This window comes from Aethina tumida, chromosome 4 (assembly GCF_024364675.1).
Source record: "Aethina tumida isolate Nest 87 chromosome 4, icAetTumi1.1, whole genome shotgun sequence".
Lineage (NCBI taxonomy): Eukaryota > Metazoa > Arthropoda > Insecta > Coleoptera > Nitidulidae > Aethina > Aethina tumida.
In genome coordinates, this window is record NC_065438.1 from 15,727,252 (window position 1) to 15,748,732 (window position 21,481).

The window sequence follows — 21,481 nt, forward strand, 5'->3', positions numbered from 1 at the left end:
AAATTTCATAAGTTATATCTGAAATTTTTTTTCACTCAGGTAATAATTTAAAAAATATCTGTTCCCATAAACCATACAATATTTTCGACATATATATAAATAAATTATATACATATTTTTTTTAATTATTCAAATTTTAAAATTTTATATTTATTAATGTTCACTATTCATATAATTAATTTTTTGGAGAAATTTGAAAAATTTGAAATTTATACTTTTTTAAATTCATAATTATTTAAAAAAATGCATTTTTATTTATTTCTTTTTTTTAATTATTCATATTTTTTAATTTTTTAACTTTAAAATTATTTAATATTTTTATTATTATTTTAAAAATGATTATATTCTGGAATTTTTTAACATTAAAATTTATTGATAATATTTTAAATTTTGTTTTAAATTAATATTTAATTTAAATAAAGTGTTTTTTGTCTTAAATATACTGATATTTTTTCAAATTTATAATAAAAAAATAAATGAAATTAATTATAAAAAATAGTGTCAAAAATAATAATTAATGAATTATTTAAAAAAAAAAAAATTATTTTAATAATCATTATTATTTAATACTCAAAATTTTTTTTTTTTTGGAAAATTTTTCATAATTTAATAATTTTATAAAATTAATATTTTTTTAATAAATTTAAAAAAATATTAATTTTAACTATTAATTTTTTGGAGAATTTTAAAAATTTCAAATTTTTTGGAAATTATCATATTTTTTTGAAATCTTTTAACATTAAATTTTAAAATTTGTTTTAGACATTTTGGGAACAATTAATTTTATAAATATACATTTATGAAGAGCTACTAAGTTTAAAAAATATTAATAATTTTTTAATTTTATGAAGAATTTTTAAAATTTAAAATTTACAATTATTTAATAAGTTATAACTATAACTATAAATTATTTTTTATTTACTATTTATTAATATTAAAAATTCTGAACATTTTGGAATGTTTTATAATTGAAATGTAATGAAAATTTTAAAATTTGTTTGAAACATTTAAAGAAGTTCTAATTTTATTATTTATTTATTTTATTATTTTTTTCAAATTTAATATATTTTTTAAATTGTTCATATTTTTGGAATTTTATTTAAATTTATTTTTTTTTTTAATATTTTTATATATTTTTATAAATTTAATATATTTCTTGATGATTTTATAAAAAAAAAAATAATTTTATGATTTTATAAAAAATATTTAATATTTTTTTGTGAAAATTTTTCATGTTTTTAAAATTTTATAAGTATTTTCGAGTTTTAAAATTTTGAATTTTTTATAATTAAAATATATGAAAATTTAATTTTTTAAGTTTAAAACGTAAAACAAACAAAAAAAAAATTAAATCAAATTAATTATAAAAAAAGATTTTTGAAAAATTTTAAAAATTTTGAAATTTATAATTATTTAATACATCATGCTTAAAAATAGTTTTATATATTTTTTGTAAAAAATATACTTGTGTTGTTAAGTTTGCTGATAATGATCATTTATTACTGTTCATATTATTATTATCAGAAAATTATTCATATTTTTGATTTTTTTAACAATAATTTAATAATTGTTTTAAAATTTGTTTGAATATTTTTAGAGGTATTAATTTTTTAATAATACATTTATTAAATGTAATTATGAATAACATGTACTGATCATTTTTTTCTTCAAATTAAGATTTTAAAAATGTGTACCTTAATATTATTTTACAGAATTTTAAAAATTTGAAATTTATAATTTTTTTAATTAATATTTTAAATAAATATGTGATAATTTTATAATTTCTTAATTGAACATTCTTAAAAATAATAACTAATAACTGCTTCATTATTTAATTTTAATAAAAAAATCTTCAGGATAAACTAAAAAATTCTAAAAGTGTGTTTCTATGTTTAATTTATTACTACGAATTTTGTCATTCTTTTATTGTGAAAATCGTCTTTTATGATGGCCAACTGAGTACATCTAAATTAGTCTGCACCATAACAAATAAAAATTAGTCCAATAAAACAAATTGAACTCAATTTGCTTAAGACACTCGATTCACAACAAGTACATCAAATTAACCAAAAGAATCTGACCCGAACCATCCGGACAAAACAACGGCACCACTTCAAAACAATCACCATCACAACATCTGACCTGTTGGGAAGACGCCTGTTAAGTTGAAAGGCAAACGATGTGTGAACAAAACGGACTGTTTATGCACGGGCCCATTCCGAACGCACTGACAGGCATAACAAACAGTCCGTTGTTATCAATCGTCGATTCGCATCTGCATCACAATCGAATTATTAAAATGAATTACGTATCTTTTGTGCGTAAATCAAATTAATCGCCAACTTAAGGCGGCAGGTGTGCGACGAAACATTGTATCGAAGAGCGGCGGTCAAGTGGTGATGAAACGTTCATGAAAATTGCTGCGGACGGTTTAATTATTTCCGTCCCGTTCTTGGCCGCACTGTAATCTTCGGGAATGGATTCGATACAAGAAACAGAGCGAGGGGAAACCGCAAATTGAAAGGAAAACGATTCGGACCGATGACGGATGATGGTTTCCCGATGATTGTTAAGAAACAAATGTGGGTTAAGTTACAATAACTGATGGTCCATTATTGGACGAGAACAACGGGCCTGATCTGAATGAGAAGCGGCGAGGCTGCGTCATTGTTTGGAGGAGCAAATTGTTTTTGAAATGGCGTTTGGAGCGTTTGTTGGACGTTGCGAAACGCTTTGACGTCGCACCTTGCTCTTCAACAAACCGGGGCAGCAATCCAGTTTTGCATCACCACTAAAAATAGCGTACTTATTCAATTAAAGTGTCGACTTTATTAATATGAGTTTTCGGTCGTCCTTTTTGATAGCGGCCCCAATAAAAAGGCAAATTACCCACGAGCAGTGTCCACGCCGTGTTAAACTTATTTACCAGCGGCTCTCTGTACCTTGACAATTGCATTTTATTGCCAAGGCCGCGAAATTACGTGTGGCCAACGATAAAACGTAATAAGCACCGGTCACTGCTTTTTAGATATTGCCGCATTAATGGACTAGATACTAAAAATAGAAAGAAAATGAATTGGTTAATGCGTGATGATGGAAATTTATGGGGGGATAAATCAATTTACTTGGCCCCTGTTTGCTGACAAATTTAATCAAGGCGAATTAAAAATTCCATTAGGAGGAGATAAGGGGAAGTTACTTTTTAAGATTTTTTATTATTTTTTTTTTTTAATGAAAGTCTCCAGGAAATGTTTATTCGCGATTTGAACTGTTTGCCCATGGGACAATTTTAACTAGTTGGAGATTAGATCACAAGGCAAATATTTACTTGACCCAGCTACAACAGGTAAACAAAATCGTTAAATGCAACGAAATAGTTCTTATAAGTACCATATATGTGAACAATTTGTTGCTATCGACTGAATATATCTAAATTAGTGTGCTAAATAATTTTGAAATTTATAATTGATATTGTGTGTTTCTTAAATTGTTTTTAAAGATTAAAGAATTGTATACACATTATTACATTTTTTATTTTATTTAAAATTGTTCATGTATTTTTAAAATATACAAATAATTAATTTAAAAATTAAAAAAATCTGTTCATAAATAATTTTAATTAATGTCATTTATTTAATTTCTATTATTATTATTAATTTATCATTAATATTTAATGATAATTATAAAATTTTTTAATTCTTTCATTTTAAGAATTATTAATTTTAAATTTTGTTTGAAACATTTTAAAAACTGTTAATTTTATAAAACTGAAATTTTTTTCTCCAAATTAATAATTTTAAAAATTCCACAAATAATTTTTTTTTTTTTTGAAGAATTTATTATTATTATTATTATTATTATTATTATTATTATTATTATTATTATTATTATTATTATTAAATAAATTTAAAAAATCCTGCTCAGTAATAATTTTTTGGAACATTTTAAAAAGTTTTTTTTAATTATTCATATTTTTTTAATACTTCAAACATTAAAATTTAATGATAATTTTATAAAAGTTGTTTAAAATATTTTAAGAACTATTAATTTTATAATTTTGAAAATAAATATAATTATTTAATAAAATATATCTTTATTTATCATTTTATATATTTTTTTGTAAATTATTCATATTTAATGATAATTTTAATATTTTTTTGAAAATGTAATGTTGTTAAATTTAGAATATATTGATACTTTTTTCCTCAAATCAATAATTAAAAAAAATCTGTTTATTCACAAATATTTTTTTTTAAGAATTTTAAAAAGATATTTATAATTATTTAATAAAATATATCTTTATTTATCATTTTTTATTCTTTTTTTGTAAATTATTCGTATTTTTTATTTTTTCTTGTGTGTTGTTAAAATTAAATTGTATTAAACTTTTTTTTCTCAAATCAATAATATAAAAAAATCTGTTCACTAATAATATTTACAGAATTTTGAAAAGAAATTTATAATTATTTAATAAAATACATCTTTATTTGTCATTTTTTATTCTTTTTTTTGGAAATTATTCATATTTTTTTAATTTTTGTAACATTAAAATTTAATGATAATTTTAAAATTTGTTTGAAACATTTTGAGAACTATTAATTTTATAAAAATACATTTATGTAATGTTGTTAAAATTAAATTGTACTGATATTTTTTTCCTCAAATCAATAATTTAAAAAAAATCTGTTCAGTAATAATTTTTTACAGAATTTTGAAAAGAATTATTTAATAAAATACATCTTTATTTATCATTTTTTATTCTTTTTTTGTAAATTATTCATATTTTTTTAATTTTTCTAACATTAAAATTTAATAATAATTTTAAAATTTGTTTGAAACTATTAATTTTATAAAAATATATTTATGTAGTGTTGTTAGAATTAAATTGTATTGATATTTTTTCTCCCAAATCAATAATTTAAAAAAAATCTGTTCAGTAATAATTTTTTACAGAATTTTGAAAAGAATTATTTAATAAAATACATCTTTATTTATCATTTTTTATTCTTTTTTTGAAAATTATTCATATTTTTTTAATTTTTCTAACATTAAAATTTAATGATGATTTTAAAATTTGTTTGAAATATTTTAAGAACTATTAATTTTATAAAAATACATTTATATATTTTTATTAAATTTATATTGTACTGATATTTTATTTCTCCAAAACATTAATAAATTTTAGGAGAATTTTGAAAAGTTGAATTTTATAATTATTTAATAAAATATCTATATCTGTATTTATCATTTATTTTTCTTTTTTTTCTTTTTGGCAATTATGTATATTTTTGGAATTTTATTATTTATTTAAAGGTTACGTAAGGCTTATCTATTTATTTTTTTTATGAAAATTATCCATATTTTTGGATTTTTAACATAAAAACTTAATGAATAATTCTTTTGGAATATTTTAAGACCTTATTAATTTTATAAAGATGCATTTATAAAGTGTTCATTTGTTCTCTAGTAAATTTGTGGAGAATTATATTCTAAATATTTTTGGATTTTTTAACTGAATGAGTTTAAAAATTGTTATGGAACATTTCAAGAACCATTATTTGCATAAAACTGCATGAAATGTTGTACGTACCAAAAACATAGACAATTTATTGCCATCAGTTTTAATAGGCTTGAATGAATAAATTAATTTAAAAACATTAAATCCTTAACACACCCAACACTTGTGTTCATTAATAATAATTAGTATATGAAACACAGATAAAAAGCAATAAATTAATGTGCTGAATAGAAAGTTAATTTGGCATTTTAAATTGTAATTGATTACCACTTGACAAGGTTAAAGAATTATTTCAAATTAATAAAACATCACCATTTTTTTTTGTAAATATTAAATAGGACAAAAATATCCAAATCTAAACCGTTAAAATTGAAAAAAATGATATGTAATCTAATCAGTTAAACCATTTTTTTGCCTTGTTTGGTCCCACAATCAATTCATTAAACATTCATCCGTCGTAATTCGCTTAAATAACCCACAAGTACGCGGTAAATTGCCAAGACAAACATCGGTAATTTATGTAAAATTAAATTCATCTTCTGTAATTTCAAAACCATCACGTCTATTTTTAATGATGCGGCCCTAACAATGCGTTTTATTAAATGTTTCTCGGTACGAAATGATATAATAAATAATTAAAGGCATAATATGTAAACAACGGTGACCTTTAGGTCGTCTATTATCATTGACCTTAGTACCACGAGGCTATTTTTAACGTCCGAAAAAATTCACCATTAACAGATCACCGAGGATATTGATTTTTAAACCTAATTCACGCCAGCAAGGTTAATTACCTCCTTAATCTTCTTCACTTCTTCCTTGGTGATCGAGGGCTTCCTCTTCTTAACCATGATTTTGCTTAAATGATTTGCTCTTATCCACTAGCAAAACAACACTAAACACTTATTTTTAACCATTACAAAATCTCCAGCTAGTATCGAGGTTATTTTGATGTCTCCATTATTTTATTGGCGTGCAATTTACCCAAAAAACTTACTGCAAACAAAATCGTTCATTATTTGCCAAGTACCAAGTTGTGATTTAGCTACGGAACGGTGTGTAAACCTACGCCTAGGTTCCTTATCATCTCAGATAATGCGATTAAACGGTGTAACAAATTTCGAAGAATTATAAATTTTATTAAAATGACGATATGCCGTGTGTGTGTGTGTGCCCGATAAAGGTTATCAAACGTATCGACTGTATCACGACCACGTTATTTACAGTTTCCAACAGAGTTGATGCAAATTTGAGTAATCCATTATTTGCCAGTAAATATGAATTATTTATCTGTAGTATTTGTGTTTTTCTATTGTTTGTTACAACATCATGGGAATTGTTGCTGGAGTAGTTGCTGTTGAATATGTGATAATGGGCCGTTCATGTAAAACAATGCTGTGTGAATTTTAAATTGGTTTTGTAATTTAGAAATTTATACGTTTTGGTATTAGATTGTCAAGAAATTATTTCAGTTTTTTGTTGTTTGGCTCCTTAGTTATGAATATTTGGTCAAATTTTTAATATATTGAGTGAGGTGCACCTGTTTGGTGTCAAGTACAACAATTATTTAAAAAAATCTGTTCAGTAATAATTTTTTACACAATTTTGAAAACAAATTTATAATTATTTCATGAATACATCTTTATTTGTCATTTTTTATATTCTTTTTTTGGAAATTATCCATATTTTTTTAATTTTTCTAAAATTTAATGATAATTTTAAAATTTGTTTGAAACATTTTAAGAACTATTAATTTTATAAAAATATATAATAATATATAATAATATATATTCTATATATATATATATATATATATATATATATATATATATATATATATATATATAATTATATAATTATATAATGTTGTTAAAATTAAATTGTATTTATATTTTTTCCTCAAATCAATAATTTAAAAAAAATCTGTTCAGAAATAATTTTTTACAGAAATTAGAAAAAAAATTTATAATTATTTTATAAAATACATCTTTATCATTTTTTATTATTTTTTTGGAAATTATTCATATTTTTTTTAATTTTTCTAACATTAAAATTTAATGATAATTTTAAAATTTGTTTGAAACATTTTAAGAACAATTAATTTTATAAAAATGCATTTATGTAATGTTATCAGATATAAATTGTATTGAAATTTTTTCCTCAAATAAATAATTTAAAAAAAATCTGTTCATTAATAATTTTTTACAGAATTTTGAAAAGAAATGTATAATTATTTAATAAATACGTCTTTATTTGTCATTTTTTATTCTTTTTTTGGAAATTATTCATATTTTTTAATTTTTCTAACATTAAAATTTAATGATAATTTTAAAATTTGTTTGAAACATTTTAAGAACTATTAATTTTTAAAAAAATACATTTACGTAATGTTGTTAAAATTAAATTGTATTGAAATTTTTTCCTCAAATAAATAATTAAAAAAAAATCTGTTCATTAATAATTTTTTACAGAATTTTGAAAAGAAATTTATAATTATTTAATAAATACATCTTTATTTGTATCTTTTTATTCTTTTTTTGGAAATTATTCATATTTTTTAATTTTTCTAACATTAAAATTTAATGATAATTTTAAAATTTGTTTGAAACATTTTAAGAACTATTAACTTTATAAAAATACATTTATGTAATGTTGTTAAAATTAAATTGTATTGATATTTTTTTCCTCAAACCAATAATTTAAAAAAAAAAATCTGTTCAGTAATAATTTTTTTCAGAATTTTGAAAAGAAATGTATAATTATTTCATAAACACATCTTTATTTGTCATTTTTTATTATTTTTTTGGAAATTATTCATAATTTTTAATTTTTCTAACATTATTTAATGATAATTTTAACATTTGTTTGAAACATTTTAAGAACTATTAACTTTATAAAAATACATTTATGTAATGTTGTTAAAATTAAATTGTATTGATATTTTTTCCTCAAATCAATAATTTTAAAAAAATCTGTTCAGTAATAATTTTTTTCAGAATTTTGAAAAGAAATTTATAATTATTTCATAAATACATCTTTATTTGTCATTTTTTATTATTTTTTTGGAAATTATTCATATTTTTTAATTTTTCTAACATTAAAATTTAATGATAATTTTAAAATTTGTTCGAAATAAATTAAGAACTATTAATTTTATAAAGATATATTTATGTAATGTTGTTAAAATTAAATTGTACTAATATTTTTTTCCTCAAATCAATAATTTAACAAAAAATCTGTTTAGTAATAATTTTTTACAGAATTTTGAAAAGAAATTTATAATTATTTCATAAATACATCTTTATTTGTCAATTTTTATTCTTTTTTTGGAAATTATTCATATTTTTTTAATTTTTCTAACATTAAAATTCAATGATAATTTTAAAATTTGTTTGAAAAATTTTAAGAACTATTAATTTTATAAAAATACATTTATGTAGTGTTGTTAAATTGTACTGATATTTTTTTCCTCAAATCAATAATTTAAAAAAAATCTGTTCAGTAATAATTTTTCACAGAATTTTGAAAAGAAATGTATAATTATTTAATAAATACATCTTTATTTGTCATATTTTATTCTTTTTTTGAAAATTATTCATATTTTTTTTAATTTTTCTAACATTAAAATTTAATGGTAATTCTAAAATTTGTTTGAAATATTTTAAGAACTATTAATTTTATAAAAATACATTTATGTAATGTAGTTAAAATGAAATTGTATTGATATTTTTTTCCTCAAATAATTTAAAATAAATCTGTTCACTAATAAATTTTTGGAGAATTTTGAAAAGTTAAAATTTATAATTATTTAATAAAATATATCTTTATTTATCATTTATTTTTCTTTTTTTTTTTTTGGCAATTATTTATATTTGGTATTAGAATGTCAAGAAAATATTTGAGTTTTTTGTTGTTTGACTCCTTAGTTATGAATATTTGGTCAAATTGACTCAATTGGTTCTCATTTTGATTAATAAAATTTTGTTTAAGCTGAGATTTGTGCATTTGAAGAACACAATAACTTTCTTGACAATCTAATAAAACAATGCTGTGTGAATTTTAAATGTTGTAATAAAGAAATTTTTACTTTTTGTTACATCACGTTGCTTTAATTTAATTAAGGTTATGAAAGATCATGTGAAAACAATTTATTTGTTGGTTTATTTACTTTAACCTGATAATATAGGACGTAATTCTTTACTAAAAATCTTTTTAATTTCAATGTAACACATTATTTAATTCTACAACAACTGATAACATCGTGCTAATATTCTTATCTTCATTAATTTAACCAATATTTGTTCTGAGGCTGCGGCTTGGGTGGAAAAATTTCGGAAGAAAGGCGCATCCGGCAGTCTTTCAAAACCGTCCTTCATTTGAACGTCTCCCACGCTTATGCAACAATAATTTTTCACACACCTGCACTTTTCAATTAGCGAAAATTAAGGTCAAACACGACATAGACTCGCCTGTAACCACGTACTGTTCGTGTGACCGTCTAAAAATACCCGGTGTACGTATAAAATCCGTTTTGAAATTAATTTTCTCGTTACGATTTTTACGGCGCAACTAGAGGCATTATTATTAGAATCTAATTTATTTACCAGGCCGCATTCTGAGGCCGACTTCATCGATAAACCAAAACGTAAATTTAGAACGCGTTAATAATCGAAGTGCCACAGAACATTAATTAAAATAGAGGAATAAACGTATAAATAGTCACAAGGTGTGCATAAAATGCGTTATTTTAAGCCCGGCCGAGACTGTGGAGGAGTTATTGTTGTGTTTCGGGGTTACTGGCACCGGACCCGGTGTTTACCAACGATTCAAACGCTTCGTTTTACGTCTAAACACGAGTTTTTAGCATAAAATTGTTATTAAATAGTCGGTGCCGTCCATAAAATAACCGATGAAGTCAAAAGTTATTAAGCAAATGATTAGAAAAACCACCTGTTGTCGACAATAAGCTGCGTCCACTAATTGAATAACTGTTCAAAGTCTTCCAACGCCTTTGCTCTTGGACGGATTGTTGACATAATGCATTCGGTTTGAAGGCCACAAGGCACTTCTCTCGTGGGCACTTTCGATTTGATCTTCTAATTTACACATAAAATGCGTTTGGCCCCCACAAACTACTCCGGCACCGTTTCGTTTAGTAACTTCAGGTGTTTTTTAATTGGGTTTTACGTTTAACTGATAAAACACTGACGGAATTTTAAACATTTGATAAGACCTGCCGGTTTTAATTGAACAATTACGTCTGGTTATAAAATTTATAAGTGGGCAACTGATATTTTTAGACATTAACGTCGTACGACCACAAAATTATTAATAAACCTTAATCAGTTATTGTTGGTTGAACACTCAAATGAGCAAAATTAATTGACTGAGCTCCAACCCATTGGATAACCTAGGTGGAACACAACACACACGTTTCGTAGCCAAATTCCGTGTAACCGGAAACCGGTGCACTTGCCTACACTAGCACAAATCGGCGGCACTGAACTTCCGGATCACGGGCGGTGCGACAAGTTTGCGGACGCATCGCCGTTTCGTATTTCGCGGTTCGTTTTCGTTTCGGTCAATCGGATTGAAATGCGGCCTGGGCTGCGGGCACGGTCGGCGGAGGGACCGTTGGTGACTACTGAATGTGTGCAAGTCGTATGGGGCCCACGAGCGTCCGACTGCACGTCCGATGTTTACGTTTTAGACGCGTTTGTTGGGTACAGTAGCGTGTAAAAGTCGGAAATAAATTCGATGCGTTTCGTTTCTGTTGGTTTTCTGGCGCGCGATGGGACGCCGGTAATAAATGGGGACGGGATGTTTGCTCGTCGGTGGCACCTTTGGTATTTTTCTTTTTTTTTTTTTTTTAATGGGGGCATAAAATAGTTTCGTAATGAAATATTGAGGCGAAATTTCGGGTGGTTTAAAGTTTATTGGGGCCGCGGAGGTGTTGTTCAATGGATTTGTGGATTTCTAATGAAACAAAAGTACTTAAAACTTGGTCTAACTGAAGGCGAAACTTTCTTGAAGGTGCAGTTAAAACGACTTTATTTGGGTAACTTTATGAATTTACCTTTTACTATCTAAAATATACGTACCATAAAAATAAAAGTATTATCTCTATTTTTTAGTGTTCAATTTAAAATAAATTGGCTTTTATATAAAATAATAATAAATAATAAAGTGTTAAATTAAGTGATTTTTAAATCTGATGTTTAAAATATATTGTCAATTTTTTCAAAATAATAATTAAAAATATATTTATAATTATTTATTAAAATACTTATTAAATTATCATTTATTATATTGTTTTATCGTTTCACATTTCTTGGGAACTTATTAACATAGAATTTATTGATAATTTTTGTTTGGAATATATAACTATTAATATTTAAATAAAATATATCATAAAAATGATAAATCAACTAAGAATTATTAAAAATGAATTTATAAAGAGTTTTTTATTTATTTTTAATTTTTACTTCAAATTAATAGTTAAAAAATTAATTGATAATTATTTAATAAAACACTCAAAATTATCATTTGTTATACTTTTTTTAGTGTTTTATATTTTCTGAAAAATTATTAATATAAATTTAAGGAGAATTTTTTTTGTGAATATTTTAATAATTATGAATATTTAAATTAAAAATTAACACAAAATTAATTAATTCATAAATGAACTAAAAATTACTAATTTTTGAACTATAGTTGTCAATTGATAATAATAAATATATAATTATTTAGGAAAATATTTATTAAATTTTATTTACTATACTTCTTTATAGTTTAACCTTTTTCTGAAAATCTATCAACATTTAAAATAATACATATACCACTAATTTGTTTGAAAAATTTTCATATTTTTTCAAAATAATATTATTAATATATTTCAAAATAATAATAACAAAAAAACATTATTAATAATTCTTTTGAAAAATTTTAAAAAATAATTAGAAATTTATAATTATTTCTCTAAAAATGATTATAAAATATTTATTATATTAATTATTAATTGTCTATAATTTTGTAATATTTAAATATAGAGATTTAATGAGAAATTTAATTGTTTATGACATGTTAAGTCAAAAATTAATTTCAAATAAAAATACACGTTTTTTTTTTTCAATTTTAAATACGTTGTTAATATTTTCGTTCAAATTAATGATTAAATAAAACTTTTAGTGAATTTTAAAATTTTGAAATTTAATAAAATACCTTAATAATTTTATTTTATTTTATCTTTAAGAATATTCATATTATATTTTGAAAATAATTTAACATTAAAATTTAAGAAATATTTTAAATTTAAAAATTTTAATTTTAATTTTAAAATTTAATTTTCACATTTTATGAAAATATCCAAAAAATTTGTTATTATAATAATTAAATAATAATTATAATGATAATAATTAATAATTAATAATTAAAATTAATTTAAAATTTTTTAACAATTTGTTAAAATTTAATGATAATTTCTAATTTTGTTTGGTATATTTTAATAAATGTTAATAATACAATAAAAAGTATATTTATTAAAATTTTTTAATATAATTTTTTATCATTTAACATGAATTATTTATTTTTTTTTGAAAAATTTTATATAATAATAATTAATAAAAACAAAAATATTATTAAAATGGGTTTATCAAATATTTACTACGAATAGTTTTAATTTTTCATATTTTATAAAAATATCAAAAAAAAAAAATTTTATATTTATTTGACTTTTTTATGAATTTAAATTTATTATTATTATTTATTTAAATTAAAAGTATTTTCATTTCTTTTTTTTTTGAACATTTGTCATATTTTATGGAAATATCCAAAAAAATTATGAATTTTAATTTATTTGAGACATTTTAAGAAATGGAAATATTAATTTAAAAAATATTTAAAACATTAAGAGTATTTTCATTTTTTTGAAATTTTTTCATATTTTATGAAAATATCCAAATTAAATTGTGATAATTTATTTGAGACATTTATATATATATATATATATATATATATATATATATATATATAAAATAAGTGTATAAAAATCATGAATAACCAATTTAATTTAATTATTATTTTTCAAATATTTTTAAAATTAAAATATACTCATAATTATCATTTCGTATGTTTTTTTTTTTTTTTTGAAAACCATAAATTTTGAAAATATCCAAAAAAATTTGTTTGAAGTATTATAAGAAATGATATATTTAATTTAAAAATATTTTTTTGTTTAATTTATTGACTATGTTCTTTTTCTATTTTTGAATTTTTTTTATTTATTTAGTGTATCAATTTGTTCTTCTCTAAATTAATAATTAAAAATAAAACAGTTTCCATATCGTTTAATTATCCATATAATTAATTTTTATAAATATATATATTTTTCTTTATTTTTTGTTAAATATATAAATATAACAAGTTTCAATCAAAACAGACTGAATCAATTGAAAACCAATTTCATGATTAAAATGTTATTTTGATTGACACCCAAAACGTAGTTTCCAATTTCCTGTCGAAAATCAATAGCCAATAAACCAAACATTTAGGTCAACAGACGTTTGCACAACAACAAATCGCATAAAAGATTTACAACTTCTCCAAGTGGGTTAACGACAGGGCCCTTAAAAATTTCCGGATAAGAGCCCGACTTTAAAAACGTTTATCCGAAGACAATTCGGAAAGCTAATCCGTTTATGATGCGGCCGTAATTCCGGAGTGCGTTATAAAACGTAATTATTTCCCGATTTCGAAATAGCCTTTATTTCCAAACGGCACACACACATCCCAGTGAGTGTTAGTTAGTAAAAGCCCAGAGTCCGTTTTTATTGTCCATTAAATTGTTGCACAAGTTGTGCGCCATCGCAAATTAATTTCGAATAACACACACCACATAAAAAGTACAGTTTTCAGTCCGCAATTCGTTGATGCGCATTATTTGCGCTTAATTAATCCAACAGTTAATTGAAACATGTGTTCGTTCGGTCATGCAAAATGGTCCGGCAATTTGGCGCACAACTTTTTTGAAATATTAATATTAAAGCAATTTATTATTGTATATTCAGTCCGAATTGTTGACGTCACCGATTTTTAATGGTGCCTATCATTATAGCACTTTTACTTAACAACAATAATTACGACCGCCGGACGTTAAGTTTGTTGTTATTTTTCGTTTGACCACTAATTACAACAATTCCACGTTCCACAAATAGTGAGGGAGCACAAGACGGTCGCGAAACCATGTGTTCCCGGTCTTGGCGTCATAAAATATTTTAACATGTTAGTCCAAATAGAAGGAACACGCACGGCGGTGTTATACAGACGACGCCATATGCGTGTACGTCAAACAAACCGTTCCACTTAAAATATAACAATCCTCACGTCGATTTTGACACGAGAAACGAAAGAGAATAGCACAATGGCATTCCGCGGATTACTATTTTTGGTGTAATTGGTTTTTTATAGTTGTATGTGACCCAGAATGGAAAAAGTAATTTGTTGATATATTATAGATCTTGTACGGTTTGCGTTTCCTGAATGGGTAAGCTTGAATTACGGGAGATCGTAATGGGAAACAAAATTTCGTGCTTGTGAACATTGGAAGAACTTGGTAATAATGAGAAAAAAAAATCACTAATAAAAAGTTATTCTTACTCATTACTTTCCTATTCTTTGTATTTTATACAGCATTTGTATTTCCTGAAAGGGAAAGCTGAAAGTAGGAGAAATAATAATGAGAAACAAAAATCGTTTTCAAATCCAATAAATATTGGAAGAAATTTTAGAAAAAAAATATTAGAGAATAAAAAAAATATTATAGATAGAGTTGTTGGGTTTCCTGAAAGGGTAAGCATAAAATAAGCAAATTAAATGAGAAACAAAAATTAATATTTATTTATAAACTTTGGAGAAATTTTTAGGACAAGAATATTAAATATAGTAGTACAGAATGAAAAAAGTAATTTGTTGATATACTATAGATTTCATAGAGTTTGTGTTACCTGAAAGGTAAACTGAAAGAAAAAGAAATAATAATGAGAAAAAAATTGTTTGTATTTATAAACATTGCAAGAACTTTTAGAAAGAGAATAAGAAATATTAGAGAATAGAAAAAATATTTGTTAATATATCATAGATTTTATAGAGTTTGTGTTTCCTGAATAGGTAAGCTTAAGATAAGAAAAATAATAATGAGGAACAAAAATTCATATTTATTTATAAACTTTGGAGGAATTTTTAGGAAAACAATATTAAATATAGTATTACAGAATGAAAAAAGTAATTTGTTGATATACTACAGATTTCATAGAGTTTATGTTACCTGAAAGGTAAACTGAAAGAAAAAGAAATAATAATGAGAAAAAAATTGTTTGTATTTATAAACATTGCAAGAACTTTTAGAAAGAGAATAAGAAATATTAGAGAATAGAAAAAATATTTGTTAATGTATCATAGATTTTATAGAGTTTGTGTTTCCTGAAAAGGTAAGCTTAAGATAAAAAAAAATAATAATGAGGAACAAAAACTCATATTTATTTATAAACTTTGGAGGATTTTTTAGGAAAAGAATATTAAATATAGTAGTACAGAATGAAAAAAGTAATTTGTTGACATATTACAGATTTCATAGAGTTTGTGTTCCCCTGAAAAGGTAAACTGAAAGAAAAAAAATAATAAAGAAAAAAAAATTGTTTGTATTTATAAACATTGCAAGAACTTTTAGAAAGAAAATAAGAAATATTAGAGAATAGAAAAAATATTTGTTAATGTATCATAGATTTTATAGAGTTTGTGTTTCCTGAAAAGGTAAGCTTAAGATAAAAAAAAAAATAATAATGAGGAACAAAAATTCATATTTATTTATAAACTTTGGAGGAATTTTTAGGAAAATAATATTAAATATAGTAGTACAGAATGAAAAAAGTAATTTGTTGATATACTATAGATTTCATAGAGTTTGTGTTACCTGAAAGGTAAACTGAAAGAAAAAGAAATAATAATGAGAAAAAAATTGTTTGTATTTATAAACATTGCAAGAACTTTTAGAAAGAGAATAAGAAATATTAGAGAATAGAAAAAATATTTGTTAATATATCATAGATTTTATAGAGTTTGTGTTTCCTGAAAAGGTAAGCTTAAGATAAGAAAAATAATAATAAGGAACAAAAATTCATATTTATTTATTATAAACTTTGGAGGAATTTTTAGGAAAAGAATATTAAATATAGTAGTACAGAATGAAAAAAGTAATTTGTTGATATATTACAGATTTCATAGAGTTTGTGTTACCTGAAAAGGTAAACTGAAAGAAAAATAAATAATAATGAGAAAAAAATTGTTTTTATTTATAAACATTGCAGGAACTTTTAGAAAGAGAATAAGAAATATTACAGAATAGAAAAAATATTTGTTAATGCATCATAGATTTTATAGAGTTTGTGCTTCCTGAAAAGGTAAGCTTAAGATAAGAAAAATAATAATGTGGAACAAAAATTCATATTTATTTATAAACTTTGGAGGAATTTTTAGGAAAAGAATAATAAATATAGTAGTACAGAATGAAAAAAGTAATTTGTTGATATACTACAGATTTCATAGAGTTTGTGTTACCTGAAAGGTAAACTGAAAGAAAAAGAAATAATAATGAGAAAAAAATTGTTTGTATTTATAAACATTGCAGGAACATTTAGAAAGAGAATAAGAAATATTAGAGAATAGAAAAAATATTTGTTAATGCATCATAGATTTTATAGAGTTTGTGCTTCCTGAAAAGGTAAGCTTAAGATAAGAAAAATAATAATGAGGAACAAAAATTCATATTTAATTATAAATTTTGGAAAAGATCTTTTAGGAAGAGAATAATAAATACAGTAGTTCAGAATGAAAAAATTAATTTGTTGATGTACTCTAGATTTCATAGACTTTGTGTTACCTGAAAAGGTAAGCTGAAAGAAAAGAAATAACAATAAGATTTACATACATTGGAGGAGCTTTTAGAAAGAGAATAAGAAATATTAGAGAATAGAAAAAATATTTGTTAATGTATTATAGATTTTATTGGGTTTGTGTTTGAAAGGGTAAGCTTAAGGTAAGAAAAATCATAATGAGAAGCAAACATTCATATTTATGTATAAACTTTGGAGGAACTTTTAGAAAGAGAATAATAAATATAGTAGTTCAGAATGAAAAAAGTAATTTTTAGATATATTATAGATTTCTGAAATAATAAAAAATATTAGAGAACAGAAAAAAATATTTGTTGATATACTATAGATTTTACAGTTTGTGTTTTTTGAAAGGGTAACCTTAAAACAAGAAAAATAATTTCATGTTTATTTATATATAACTTTTAGATAGAGAATAAAAAATAGTACATAATGGAAATTATGATATAGGCTAGTAAGGAAGAAAAATAATGAAAAACAAAAATTATGATTCCAAATAATGGAGATACATTAAGAAGAAAAATAAATCATATTGAGATGAGTTATTCTAACACATTGTTTTCACATTATTTGACTATACACATTGGTGAAACTAATTTACTGATATACTATAGATTTCATAAAGTTTGTGTTCCCTAAAGGAGTAAGTTTAAATTATGAGACACAGAAGTACTATTTTACATTATGTTACATGTATATGTTTACTAACTTTTAGAATGAAAATATGCAATATTGGGGAGAGATTTGATCAATAAAGAGTTACTCTAACATATTACTTTTACGTTGTTCATATTTCTGTATGGATTGTACAGAGAGGTAAAAGTAATTTATTGTTAATTAAATTTTAATTTAAATAACAAACATTGAAGAAACTTGTACTAAGGAAATAAGAAATACTAAGAGCAGATTTCATCAATAAAACTTCTATTTAATTACACTCTCATTGTTCGTTCATTTTTGTCCCGACTGTACCAGGTATAATTTTTCATAATTTTCGTGTGGGCCGATCAACGTGTCGATAGTGAACAAACTCGAAACGAGTTTCACGCAAAGACTTCGAATTTCCGAAAGGCCTGATTGATTGTCCCGACGAAAAGAATCCGGTGGGCAGACTCGGAGAAAATACTGCACATAATAATAGGCCTTTTGTTATTAGGAATAATTAAGCAAATAAATCTTTGGAAATTTATTCACCTGTTTGTTCTGTTAATTGCGGGGTACGCAGGACGATGGTCCGGCCCATTATCCGATGGGCATTCGACCCTTTTAGCGTAATTGTTGCTGGTTACGTTCTTGTTTGTTTTAAAACGTGGACCGGAGACCAAACATTGGGCAATGCCCCGTTGTGGTACCGAAATATCGGAGTTTACAAACAATTGGGCAAGAAATTGGCAAAAAGGCTAGTTGGCACTTGAATTTTACTTCGAAAGGCAAACACCAATAAATAACGTGGCTGCAATAAAATAACGTTCCTTGTTTTAAATCCAGATTAAATTAAGCAGCAACGCACTTTAATTTAGATAACGTTTAACAAACACAGACGAACCCCAATAAATAGACGTGTGTGTTTGTTTTTAAGGTAAAAACGGGGTAAACAGCATTAAGAGACTTTTTCCTCGTGCGGTTTAAATAAATTAAAGTCGGGCTTGTGTGTGTGTTTAACTGAATGCAGGATATGTGAACATTAACACCAGCACGTGCTCGACAAACGAGACTCGGGCCCAAATAAACTGTAATATCTGAAACTGTTCAGACGTTGAATTATGCCCGTGATCCAGATTAAATTATTGTGCATTGCCGGTAATTAAAAGCACATAAATCCTTATACGAGAGGCAGACCAATCAACGCATTGTTCTTGTTTCGTTGGGAATTTTACATTCCGAGACCATACTTCACTGCGTTAATATTGTGTCAGGTAGATTTATGGGGCCGTTGGTAGCCGAAGACAAATGGAAACAAAAAAAAAATGAAAAACGTTTAAAGGCAATTACGCAGTTTTAAATTTATTAATATTCATAGGTTATTAAATTGCTCGAAGGCACCGGAACGTAATTTCGGGGTCCAATTTAAAAATTCATTCCGGTTTTTGCGATTCGGCGCAGCCGAAGTCCGGGTGGAGTGACATGCGAGCTGGAGAAAGTCTTGCTAGTGCCGGTAAAGTAACACGGAAACAATAAACCGTCCGGCGTATAAATAATTTGTTATGATTTCGTAATTTACATCCCATTGTTCGACGAAGCCGATTTACAATGGGCGATTAAAGTTTTAAAAAATTGGCAGCGACAATTTCGTATCTCGAATGTGGAATAGATCTGGATTAATTGAATACACGCTTGTGTTTTAATGGAATATGAATGACACGCTGGATCTGGTGTGGTTTGGACCAGATGTGATATCAATGTTGTGGAGAACGGACTAAAGAATATATACTCCAATAAAGTGTTTTGATAGAGGAAAACTAACAATTTATTTAGGATTTCATCAATGTGCTCAATCAAAAATGCCATCAGATTTCACTTACTAGGTTTAGTTTTCCAGATATATATAGGATAATTACATTTGGTTCTGATATATATATATATATGATCGACCTTCTTAAATCTTCTTAACTATCTTCTAGACTCACTTAAGTTGACAATTATTTTGTTTAGCTTTTTAACTTTGTTTAAATCAGTACTAACTAAAACTATGAATTCCAGAAGAAGACGAAGCTGTGAAAACTTTGAAAAGAAGTAGAAAACCTATCTTCCTCAATGTTTTAATCAGAAAGAACTGAAAGATCTTATAAGAAACCTGAACCTCTCAAAAAAAATTTAAATTATAAATAGGAATACTTAATTCTACATTTTATTTTTTTAAATGGCTGTTTAAGCCAACAGAAATAGAAATAACTTGAAAATATAATGATAAAGCTCATTAACTAGATCTGAAAGATGAAATTTTATGGCTATTTGAATTTTCACTAAATTATTTATTCAGGAACAGAAAGCTGCACCAAAATTGTTATTGACTTTTGATATTACTAATAAGTACCCATCAATAAATTGTCAACAAAAAAGTAAACAAAAAATATGGTGAAATGAAGAATAGAATTTAGAATCTATTGGCAGTATTTACAATGTAATGGAAGGATATTTAACAGTTCCTCAATGCTTTAATCAGAAAGAACTGAGAGATCTTATAAGAAACCTGAACCTCTCAAAAAAAAAAAAAAAATTTAAATTATAAAAATGAATAATTAATTCTACATTTTATTTTTTTAAATGACTATTTAAGCCAACAGAAATGGAAATAACGTGGAAATAAAATGATAAATCCCATTAACTAGATCTGAAATATGAAATCTTATGGCTATTTGAATTTTTCACCCAATTATTTACTCAGGAACAGTAAGTTGTTGGCACCAAAATTGTTATTGACCTCTGAAATTACTAATAAGTACCCATCAATAAATTGGCAAGAATTTAGAATCTATTGGCAATGTTTACAATGTAATGGAAGGATATTTAACAGTTCCTCAATGCTTTAATCAGAAAGAACTGAAAGATCTTATAAGAAACCTGAACCTCTCAAAAAAAATTAAATTATAAATATGAATACTTAATTCTACATTTTATTTTTTTAAATGGCTGTTTAAGCCAACAGAAATAGAAATAACGTGAAAATAAAATAATAAATCTCATTAACTAGATCTGAAAGATGAATCTTATGGCTATTTGAATTTTTCACCCAATTATTTACTCAGGAACAGAAAGTTGTTGGCACCAAAATTGTTAGTGACCTCTCATATTACTAATAAGTACCCATCAATAAATTGGCAAAAAAAAGTAAACAAAAAATATGGTGAAATGAAGAATAGAATTTAGAATCTATTGGCAGTATTTACAATGTAATGGAAGGATATTTAACAGTTCCTCAATGCTTTAATCAGAAAGAACTGAGAGATCTTATGAGAAACCTGAACCACTCAAAAAAAAAATTTAAATTATAAATATGAATACTTAATTCTACATTTTA

General features: G+C 24.0%; 1 protein-coding gene across 8 annotated transcripts in view; it reads right to left on the reverse strand.

Annotated features, from left to right (window-relative positions):
* LOC109604404 (tensin-1) overlaps nt 1-21,481 on the reverse strand; it is a 293,281-nt gene that overhangs the window by 77,993 nt on the left and 193,807 nt on the right. The window contains exon 1 of one of the 8 annotated variants that reach the window (XM_049965849.1): nt 6,313-6,514. The exons of the other annotated variants lie outside the window; for them this stretch is intronic. Within the exon in view, the coding sequence (XP_049821806.1) occupies nt 6,313-6,369 (57 nt within the window). The 5' untranslated portion in view covers nt 6,370-6,514. Of the gene's footprint in view, nt 1-6,312; nt 6,515-21,481 lie in introns of those variants that run through there. 8 annotated transcript variants of the gene reach the window in all.